Below are 11,410 nucleotides of genomic sequence, written 5' to 3'. Positions count from 1 at the left end.
GTTTCTTCTGATTCCAATGATAGATGGATGGTCAGGTCGGTAACATATGGATGGAGGACTTCTACAGGGTCTTTAAGTATATTATTTCTGTAAATTTTATTCCACAAAAACAAAAAAAAAGAAAACATTACCCACTTAGTCATCTTTCTAAGTTTTTCCCAAAATCACTCATTTCTTTTTCTTCTCATTTTCACCATTGTTATCTCCTTTCATTATTCAAGAAAATCAACTCTTATAATTTCCTATACTTTGTTCAAGAAATCGCAATTGATTCAAAAGATTTTTCACTAATTGATAAAGGTAAATTCGAAGTCAACAAGTATTTTGTGATATTGTTTTCATATTTATAAAGTATTTTGTATTTGAATTTTTCGTCTTTTAAACAATATTGTTCAATTTTTTTGTGAGTTAGTTTTCATATTCACCAAATATTTTGTGAGATCTCCCACTTTTATGTATTTCAGATCTTGTAAATACTTAATTTGTTTTTTTTTCATAATTTAAATTTAGAAAATTGTAGTAATCTACATTAGTATTCATACATCATATATTGTTTGATTTTTTTATATATTTATATTTAATAATTTCAAATTCTGTTTATAGGTTACTAATGCACAAGCGAGAATTTGAGTTTGGTTAAAAAAAGTTGAAAAAAAAAGAAACATAACAAACGAAAAAATTGAAGAAAGAGAAAGTTCAAGAAAAGGGTTGCAAAATTGAATTTATATCGTATTCATATTAATTATATTTGTCAATATTAAGAATGTTGTATTTTTTTTTAGTTTGTAGTCATTCAAATAGATATGTCAATGAATTTATATTTTTTAAGCATACATGTATTTTTTTTTCAAAATCAATTTGTATTTTTCTTAGAATATTGTATTCTTCATCAAGAGATTGTGTTATTTTTACTATATATATATATATATATTCCTAGATGCATCCTTATTTCTTTCATAATTATTTTGTCTTTGTCTTTTAGAGTATTATATTGTTCCTCAACAGATTTTATTATTTCACTATGTGTATTATTTCTTTTTCAAAATCTTGTAACTTTTTATAAATCATATTCATATATAATAATTGAACTATATTGAGATACAATCAATAATATTTTTAAAATACAAATAAAAAAAAACATATTTAACAATCATGTCATGTAATACTATTTTAACCACTAGGATATAATTTGTAGTTTCTATATGAAAGTAAAATAACAATTTTAATTTGTATAATAAAGTGAGCGACTAAAAAGTAAAAATTATTAGTATATAGTTAGATAAAAACATTAAAAAAATAAAAAAGTTGATCCAATCGAATGAGAAAGGGATTTCTTTGAAATTTTATGTAACGACCTGTATAGTCGTTTTGAGCAGCAGATTTTATTTCTGGAAAAACTGGCTGAGACGACGGATCCCACGACGGACCGTCATGGGCACGACGGACCGTCGAGGGGGTCTCGTTCCAAAACACTTAGAATTCTGAAATTTGGGTACTTATATCGACTCTCTGAACTTCATGACGGAATGGCAAGACGGACCGTCACAGACCCTTGGTAAAAATCTAGTCTCTGAACTCTGTGACGGATGCAGCAGGACGGACCGTCGCAGGCACGACGGCCCGTCACAGACTGCATAATCCCAGGCTGAGTCGGATTTCTTTAAATGTTTTAACGGGGCGTTTTGGACTATTCCTGCTATAATTATAAATTTATTGGGTGAATATTAATAATCCAATTTCTTGAGGGTTAAAGGAGATAACCTTGAATTAATTAGTGGGTTATTTTGTCATCTTTTATACTTAATTATATGTTATTAAGGGTAAAAGAAAGAGGGTTTGAATAAGAAAAATAGAAAGAACAAGAGAGGGAGAATCGATCAAGAGAGAGAGAAACGAAGAGGATAACAAAGCTTTGGGGAAATTGCTTGCTTGATCACGAATCTTCGGTGGAGGTAGGTTATGGTTTTTACACTATTCGTAGTAAACTCTTAATAGCGAATGATATGTATTGGGTAGTGTTGTAAACCCTTCTATATGCTTAATTGTGTGTTTGCATGTTGTGATTATATAATTGTGATAAAATAAGCATGATGAAGCTATCGAATCCTAAATCTTGAAAAAGAAACCCTAATCTACTTTGTTAATGTGAACGAATAGTACTAACTATTACAGGAAAAAAATGAAAGATCTTTAAATGCTTCAAATTTCAATTTTAAGGTTAAAAAAATGTGTAACGACCTGTTTAGTCGTTTTGAGCAGCAGATTTTATTTCTGGAAAAACTGGCTGAGACGACGGAACCCATGACGGACCGTCATGGGCACGACGGACCGTCGAGGGTGTCTCGTTCCAAAATACTTAGAATTCTGAAAATTAGGTACTGAAATCGACTCTCTGAACTTCGTAACGGAATGGCAGGACGGACCGTCGTAGGTAGGACCGACCGTCGTGGGCACGACGGACCGTCACAGACCCTTGAATGGAATGGAGTTTCTGAACTCAGTGACGGAGCAACAGGACGGACCGTCGCAGGCACGACGGCCCGTCACAGGCTGCGTAATCCCAAGCGTGGTCGGATTTCTTTAAATGTTTTAAGGGGCGTTTTGAACTATTCCTGCTATAATTATAAATTTAGTGGGTTAATGTTAATAATTTAACTACTTGAGGGTTAAAAGACATAACCTTGAATTAATTAATGGGTTAATTCACCATCTTTTATACTTAATTATATGCTAATTAGGGTAAAAGAAAGAGGGTTTGAATAAGAAAAAGAAAAGAACAGAAAGAGAGGGAGAAACGTACGATCAAGAGAAAGAAGAGAACAAAGCTTTGGGAAATTGCTTGCTTGATCAAAATTCTTCGGTGGAGGTAGGTTATGGTTTTTATACTATTCATAGTAAACTCTTAATAGCGAATGATATGTATTGGGTAGTGTTGTAAACCCTTCTATATGCTTAATTATGTGTTTGCATGTTGTGATTATATAATTGTGATAAAATAAACATGATGAAGCTATTGAATCCTAAATCTTGATAAAGAAACCCTAATCTACTTTGTTAATGATGATGCCTTAGTATAAAAGAAGGCTTGATGAACGAAAGTAGTGAGATTAGGGGATCGGGTGCCACGTTCCGGTACCAGGATAGTATATGAGGATCGGAGTGTCACGTTCCGACACCAGGATAGAATATGGATCGGGTGCCACGTTCCGGTACCAAGATAGTATGATGAGGATCAGAGTGTCACGTTCCGACACCAGGATAGAATATGGATCGGGTGCCACGTTGCGGTACCAGGATAATATATGAGGATCGGAGTGTCACGTTCCGACACCAGGATAGAATATGGATCGGGTACCACGTTCCGGTACCAGGATAGTATGATAAGGATCGGAGTGTCACGTTCCGACACCAGGATTATTAAAGAGAATGAATCTTGAAACATGTTAATATACTCAATTTAATGAACCTAAATCCTAAATGAGTATGATGGGGAGGCGTGAGTCCTCATTGACGAGCTTGGTGTTATGACCAAGGGTTATGGTAATTGTAAATGCCGCATGTTGAGTATTGTAGTTGATTTTATGATATTATCTGATATATACTGTCTTCTATTTTGAGTTGGCCGATGATATCTACTCAGTACCTGTGTTTTGTACTAACCCCTACTTGTATGTTTTCTTTTTGATTATTTGTGGAGTGCAGCAAACGTGCCATCGTCTTCAACTCAACCGCAACTCTAGCCAGTCTTCATTACACCGGATTTCAGGGTGAGCTAACGCTTCTAGCTTGGACTGGATCTTCTTCTTCATGTCTTGATGCCTTGAAGTTCCGGCATGGACTAGCTTTTTATTTATTCTAAGCTTTCTAGATACTCTTAGCTTTAGTAATTAGATGATAGATGTTCTTGTGATGATGACTTTCAGATTTTGGGGATAATAATAGTTGTTGAGTTTTTAGAAGTTATTTAATTGATCTTCATTAATGAGTTTAAGTCTTCCGCATTATTTTCTGTTATTATGTTAAAATATTGGGGTTAGATTGGTTGGTTCGCTCACATAAGAGGGTAAGTGTGGGTGCCAGTCGCGGCCCGATTTGGGTCGTGACATTTTAACATACGAATATTTTTAGTAATATGTTCTTTTTAAAAATATTTTCTTCTTGATTTTTCCATTCAGTTATTAAATAATTGTATTTACGCAAATCAAAAAAATCAAAAAAATACATAAATTTGATACATAAAATATTAAAATATTAATATATAAACACATATGAAAAATGTGGCTATGAATTTTTTTCAATATCAAAATATTGACGTTTTAAAAAATTTCAAAAATTTATGACCTAATCTGCAAATGGAGAATAATAGATTTATGAGAAGCCCATCCTATCAAGTAGTGGTCTATCAGAACACATTTTAGGCCCAATCTAGTTTTGGTTATATATATATATATATATATATATATATATATATATATATAATAGAAATAGTAAAACTCTGTAAATAGTGTACTTTAATTATAGTTTCGTATGCTATGAAATCGTGGTTTATATATTTCTACATGTTTGCTTGCCGATACACCAATTGTATTTATATATTTAGGAACTTTTCAGAACTTTGTTTGTATATTTCGCTTGTCAATATACAAACAAGGTAATTTATTATAATTTCATAAATTATATACTAATAACTAAGATAGCATACAAAATTCTGAATTTATACAATCAATATCAAATTATACAAATTCTGTATTTATACAAAAGCATGCGAATAACAAAAATTAAGAAAATTGTAACATCAATTTGCAATTTTCTTAAAATCATAGCTATAATATCTAACATAAGCTAAATATTTGTGTTCTCCATAATTTTTCTTGGTTATGTTATTTTTATATGAAAAGGATCAATTGAATACTGTTTGCCAACTCAATAGGAATATGTTTTAGCTTTTTTTCCTCTCTTTTTGTATTATTATTATTATTATTATTATTATTATTATTATTATTATTATTATTGTTATTATGATTATGAGATGATGATGATAATTATTATTATTATTTTGCTAGTATATTTTATCACTTACTTTTATTGTTTTATTATTACTGTTGTTAGTTGTTATGTTTACTTTGGACTATATTTATCATTTTGTTATTAGTACTTCTCTTTCTCCAATATTTTCATTATAATATATTTTCAATATCTATTTCCTAACTGGTTTTGATTTCTTGTGCCAAGAATTTTAAAAAGAATATCTTTATAAAAATTAATGATAAGATCTGTATACATTTCATTTTTTTTGAAGTCTACCTGTGAGATCATAGCCTCTAGCTAGAAAGTTTTGGATTCGTATATCATATGGGTGAGGGAACCATCTACGGTTGCAATTTCAACCCATATTAATAAAAAGTTCATTTCGATCATATTTATTAGCTTGGATCACTCATATTTTAATTGCTTAAATATGAGTTTCAAACTAATTTAAGAGTTTCTACAAATATGGTCAAAATGGATTAAATATGGATATCCATATTCGACCCATAATAGATCACTTATTTTTACTACTTTTACTCAAAGTTTTTAATTGTGCTAAAAAATAAAAAGTTTAATATTATTTTTTCAGAAACAAATTTTTTTGTTTTTGAAAAAAAATTTAGGAATAGGTTGGTAGAAGGTGTTGGGGATTTGTGGTGGCGGAGGGAGGGGGTGTAATTCTTTTTTTTTTTGGGAAAAATAATTTTCTTTTTATTTTTGAAAAAAAAATTAATTTGGAGGTAGATTGATGGACGGGGGAAGGTAGGGGATAAAAAAATTTTCTTCGTTTTTTGCAAAAACATTTTTTTTTTTAAAAAAAAAATTAGAGGTAGGTTGGTGGAAGGTGAAGGAGGGGTGATTTTACGGGGGCGGGGCGGGGCGGGGCGGAGGTATGGGATAAATTTTTTTTATTTTTTAATTTTTGCAAAATAATTCTTTTTTATTTTCGAAAAACAAAAAAAAATTAGGAATAGGTCTATCGTCAATAAATTAACAAATATCTCTCTCTCCTTAAACGAAAATCCTCAAACCAATATGTATATGTTAAAAGGTTAATTGTATTATAGCCATTGAATGAGTTTGGATGGTTAATTGTATTTTGGCCTATTTTTGAATTGCTATTGTAATTAATTTCTTTGGAAAATAGCCATCATTGCTTGTTGTTATAGTCCTCCATTAATTGTCTATTTTTCCACTCCATAAAAGTTATTGTTATAGCCCTTAAATAGTTAAACCTAACTTATTAATATCAATATTAGACATGTGACAATTAAAGATGATTGTTAAATCTTTTTTTATAAATATAATTCTCCGAATACTATAAAAATTGATTTCTAAATATTAATAAGATAAAATATAAATTATACAATTTAAATAACATATTGTACAATTATGTACTATTAATTGTTCAATCCCGATTTCACCGGGTCCTCGATCTACTATGCAGTGTATGGAAAATTAAATTGTCAGGTTATAGTAATATTCACTAAATTGACTAAAGAGACAGTTTTTTATTTTTTATATTAAAAAAAAGAAAGAGAAAAATAGAAGAAACTATCTTTCTATTTAAAGAGGAAAAAAATGATAAAACTACTTACGATCTATCTCTATTCAATTGTATATGATCTTTCTATTTCAAAGAAGAAAAAAAAAATAATAAAACCTACTTACAATCTACGCTCTATTCAAGGTGTGTTTGGTACGAAGGAAAATGTTTTCCTAGAAAATATTTTTTTTGAAAAATAAATAGATTTTGGACTTATTTTTTCATGTTTTGTTGGTAAGTAGAAAATATTTTCCGAAAATAATTTTTAGTGTTTAATTTATGAATGAAAAATGTTTTTAAGAGACATCTTTTATTTTTACTAGAGTAGAAAATAATTTATGAAATTGAAAATATTTTTTGTTTTGGCGTGGGGGGAAGGGGGGAGGAGTGAAAAAATAAAATTTTGAATTTGATAATATTTTAAAAAAATAAAATAAATTTTTTTGGGGATGGGTGGGTGGGTTGTTAGTGGAGCTGGCGGAAGAGGAATAGGAGTTTAAAAATAAAAATTTAAAGTTGAAAATATTTTTAAAAAGCAAAATAAATCTTTTCGGGAGGGAGTGGAGTTAGGGGTGGGGGAGGGTCAGGGATCGGGTGAAAAAATAAATATTTGAATTGAATTTTTTTTTTTAAATTGATGTTTTTCCCAAAGAAAAATGTAATTTAAAATTAGAGGAGAGTTTTGTAAAATATTTTCCTTAATTTTTTAAGGAAAGTCATTTTCCGTAATTTTGAGGAAAATGAGTTTAATTTGAAAAATATTTTTCAGAACTTTTGTCCCAACCAAATATGAGAAAATTGAAAAAACATTTTCCAAAAAATATTCTCTTTCGTACCAAACACACTCTCAATCTTATATGATTTTACTAGATATGTTAATAGGATCATTAAAAAATTGCGATCTATTATTATTCACATTTGTCATTTTCACTCTCTCAAACTCGAATTGATAAAAAAAAATACTAATAAACAAATAAGAATGAATGGGAAAAAAAAACCTTCATACATTAATAAAAATGACAAAAAAAAAAAAGAAAGAAAGAAAAAGCTTAATAAAAATGACAAAAAAAGGAAAAAAAAAAAGAAAGCTTCCAAAAATTTAACAGTTCCCTAAGTCGTAATTGATATTTGACATTTTAATTAATTCATCAATATATATATATATATATAAAAGAATAAATTTTAGACTTTTAATTTTAAAATATTAACGGTTTTTAATAGTAAAAGTTTAAAATGTTAAATCGATCAAATTTATATCATAGATTAATCTTTTTACAATAATGCATCATCATCTTAAAACCTTGAATACGACTCTGCTTAATTTAAAATTCTTAAAAAATTATGTATACTAACTTATAAACCTCCAAACAAATCGATTTACAAATCCCCAAACTTCTAATCTTGCCTCCGCCTATAACGATACCAAATCCTCCTCAACTCTAATTACTCTCTTCCTAACTACCAATACTTAGTCTTTCCCCCTTTTGCTATAAAATCTCCCTCTCTAATTCCCTTTTTTTCCCTAAACTTAATCCCAAAATTATATTATGGGAACCCTTAATTCAAATAACAACCCTCAAACCCAATCCAACTTCCCAAAATTCAACCCGCTTGACCCGGAAGAATTCCGTACCCAAGCCCATCAAATGGTGGACTTCATTGCTGATTACTACAAGAATATTGAGTCCTACCCGGTTCTAAGTCAAGTCGAACCCGGTTATCTTCGTACCCAATTACCCGAAAACGCCCCTAATCGACCCGAATCATTCGATTTAATTATGAAAGATGTCCAAAACCATATTATCCCGGGTATGACCCATTGGCTAAGCCCGAATTTCTTCGCATTTTTTCCAGCTACTGTTAGCTCCGCTGCGTTTCTAGGTGAAATGCTTTGCAATTGTTTCAACTCCGTCGGATTTAATTGGCTGGCTTCGCCAGCCATGACGGAGTTGGAAATGGTAGTCATGGACTGGCTTGCTAATACGTTGAAATTACCAAAAACTTTCATGTTTTCTGGCACGGGTGGTGGTGTACTACAAAGTACAACTAGTGAAGCTATACTGTGTACGTTAATCGCTGCGCGTGATCATAAGATCGAGAATATAGGTGTTGATGAGATAGGAAAATTTGTAGTCTACGGTTCTGATCAAACTCACTCTACTTATAGCAAAGCCTGCAAGGTAGCTGGTATTTTCCCATGCAATATTCGTGTGGTACCAACTTGTATTGAAAGCGATTTCGCTTTATCTCCTCTAGCACTACGTGGAATTATTGAAGCTGATGTTGCTGCTGGACTGGTCCCACTTTTCCTCTGTGCTACCGTTGGGACCACTTCCACAACAGCAGTTGATCCTCTCAGCCAGCTGGGTCAGCTGGCTGAGGAATTCAATATTTGGTTCCACGTGGACGCTGCTTATGGAGGTAGCGCGTGTATATGTCCAGAGTTTAGACAATATCTGGACGGAGTCGAACTAGCGGACTCGTTAAGCCTAAGCCCACATAAGTGGCTATTAAGTTACTTAGATTGTTGTTGTATGTGGGTGAAAGAACCAAACGTGTTAGTGAAGACATTGAGCACGAATCCCGAGTACTTACGTAATAAACGATCTGAATACGACTCGGTTGTTGATTATAAAGACTGGCAAATCGGTACGGGACGAAAGTTCAAGTCTCTCCGATTATGGTTCGTCATGCGTACTTATGGCGTAGACAATCTTCAAAGCCACATTAGGTCCGATGTTCGCATGGCCAAAATGTTTGAAGGGTTCGTTAAGTCCGATCCCATGTTTGATGTCGTCGTGCCACGACGTTTTTCACTCGTGTGCTTTCGGTTTAACCCGAACAAGGAACATGAACCGGGCTACATCGAGTTTTTAAACAAGAAATTGCTTGATAGTGTTAACTCGACAGGTCAAATTTACATGACACACACAATAGTGGGTGGAATATACATGTTAAGGTTTGCAGTAGGTGCGACGTTCACTGAGGATAGACATGTAATTTCAGCTTGGAAGTTTATTAAGGAGTCAGCCAATGATTTGCTCAGAAAAATTGTGTTTTAGAAAATAATATATTAATGGAGGATGAAGAAGAAGAAGAGTAAAATAAATGTTTGGATTGTGTGTGTTAAATTTATGTATAGGCATTTGTGATTGTTTTGTAAACTTCGGACAAAGAACTCAAAACACTCTACAGTTGTCATTAATAATACTTCATATAATAATTTTTATATTTGAAATAAAGATTAATTTATATATCTTTAAAATATTTTGATGGAATTCGAGAGATTTATAAAAAAAATTTAGAGAAAGCGGATCTGACCCGATAAAAAAGTTTATAACTCAGAAGCATAACAAACTAATGAGCTAAGGGCTAATTAGCACTCCTTATTATGAGTGGATTATGAGTTTTTGATGAAAATCGTCCTTAAACAATAATTTAAATTTTAATTACATTTTTAATGTATTATTTTTAACAGAAAACATTCTTTAATTATTTTAAAGTGAATATTTTTCATCCTACTTGAATTTATTATAAGAAAACTAACAAATCCCACAATAATCAAGTTATCCATTCATAATTATTATTCTTAGATATGCCAAAAATACAAATCATAAATTTTTTGGTAATTGAGTTTAGCATAATGCAAAATCTTTTAATTTGTCACCTTTTTTTTTTCTCCATATAATTTGATATTAAAAATATTCTTAGTTGAAATATTTTTTCTTATTAATTGAAATACGTTTCTTCTCAACTGAATATTCTACAAGCGGCATTGGTTGAAGACATTCACTCCTAATGATGTAGAATGAAATTCAAATGCGAGATATAATCGATATTTTGATTATTCAATATCTGATTGGCCAAAGATTATTTATCTAATACAGTTTGACTATGAAAAATGTAAAAATAATTAAGCTCCAACTTCTTTCCGTTACTAAATGAGAAAAAGAGCAGATCATGTATCCACACACCTTACAAATATTTTTTTGTTTCGGTAAGCAATAATGTCTATGATTTTTAATAAGTCTTTTAGATCTTGTAGCAGATAATGAAATTATGCAAGAAAACTTTGTTAATGGTCATGTGAACTCCTCATGTTTTTGTATGATCCCTTAGTTTTTCGAGGATATCTAACAAAAGGATAAAAATTATTCACTTTAAAATATTTTAAGGATATTTCTTCAAAGAATGATACTTTAAGGGTGTAGTTTAATTTTGGGGTATAGTTTAAGAATGGTTTTGGCCAAAAATTCAATTGATTGAACATGATAATAATTATTTATAACGTTTTTTAATTAGGAAACTAAATAATGTATTCTAATAAATCAAATCTTAATTTATTTTCTATAGCTAAATAATTAACAATTTTAAAAAGATGATAGTATATGTTACAGATGCAACTTCCTAACATGTACAAAACTAAATGTCTATGTAGTAATACAATTAATTAAAAAGAGACGGTTGTTGCAAAACTATATATCTATCTAATAATGCAAGCTTGAAATACATCGGTTGTAGTAAAATATGAGTTTTTACGTTTCTATTTATAATAATGGGAATAGTGTCTGAAAGTATTTTAATTTTGATTGAAATTATTGTTACGATATCTAATTTTATGGAATATTTTTATTTCTGTACTATTTAATAGTGTGTTTTAAAGGTATATATATGTCTACATGGACACATTACTATTTATAGTTATATAATTTTTTTGTCAACCTGGGTATATATATATATTTTAAATACACTATTAACTAACGTAGGGATAAAAAGTCATTTTCAAAATTTGATATTACTATAATTTCGATTTAAGTTTAAATATATTTTAAGCCT

The 11,410-nt window shown here is 30.4% G+C and overlaps 1 protein-coding gene and 1 long non-coding RNA gene across 2 annotated transcripts; both read left to right on the top strand.

The window, feature by feature from the left end:
- On the top strand, positions 1-3,963 carry LOC138337145 (uncharacterized). The gene is made up of 2 exons (XR_011210571.1): positions 1-300; positions 3,703-3,963. It is a non-coding gene; the product is annotated as an uncharacterized lncRNA (long non-coding RNA).
- A 3,817-nt stretch (positions 3,964-7,780) lies between these two features.
- Positions 7,781-9,839, top strand: LOC101263431 (tryptophan decarboxylase TDC1-like). Its single transcript, XM_004243286.5, has one exon. It carries the CDS (start codon positions 8,122-8,124, stop codon positions 9,634-9,636), a length of 1,515 nt encoding a protein of 504 aa, XP_004243334.1. The 5' UTR covers positions 7,781-8,121; the 3' UTR covers positions 9,637-9,839.
- The last annotated feature ends 1,571 nt before the right edge of the window (positions 9,840-11,410 follow it).

This window comes from Solanum lycopersicum, chromosome 7 (genome assembly GCF_036512215.1).
Source record: "Solanum lycopersicum chromosome 7, SLM_r2.1".
Lineage (NCBI taxonomy): Eukaryota > Viridiplantae > Streptophyta > Magnoliopsida > Solanales > Solanaceae > Solanum > Solanum lycopersicum.
This window is presented reverse-complemented; position numbering and strand designations above follow the sequence as displayed.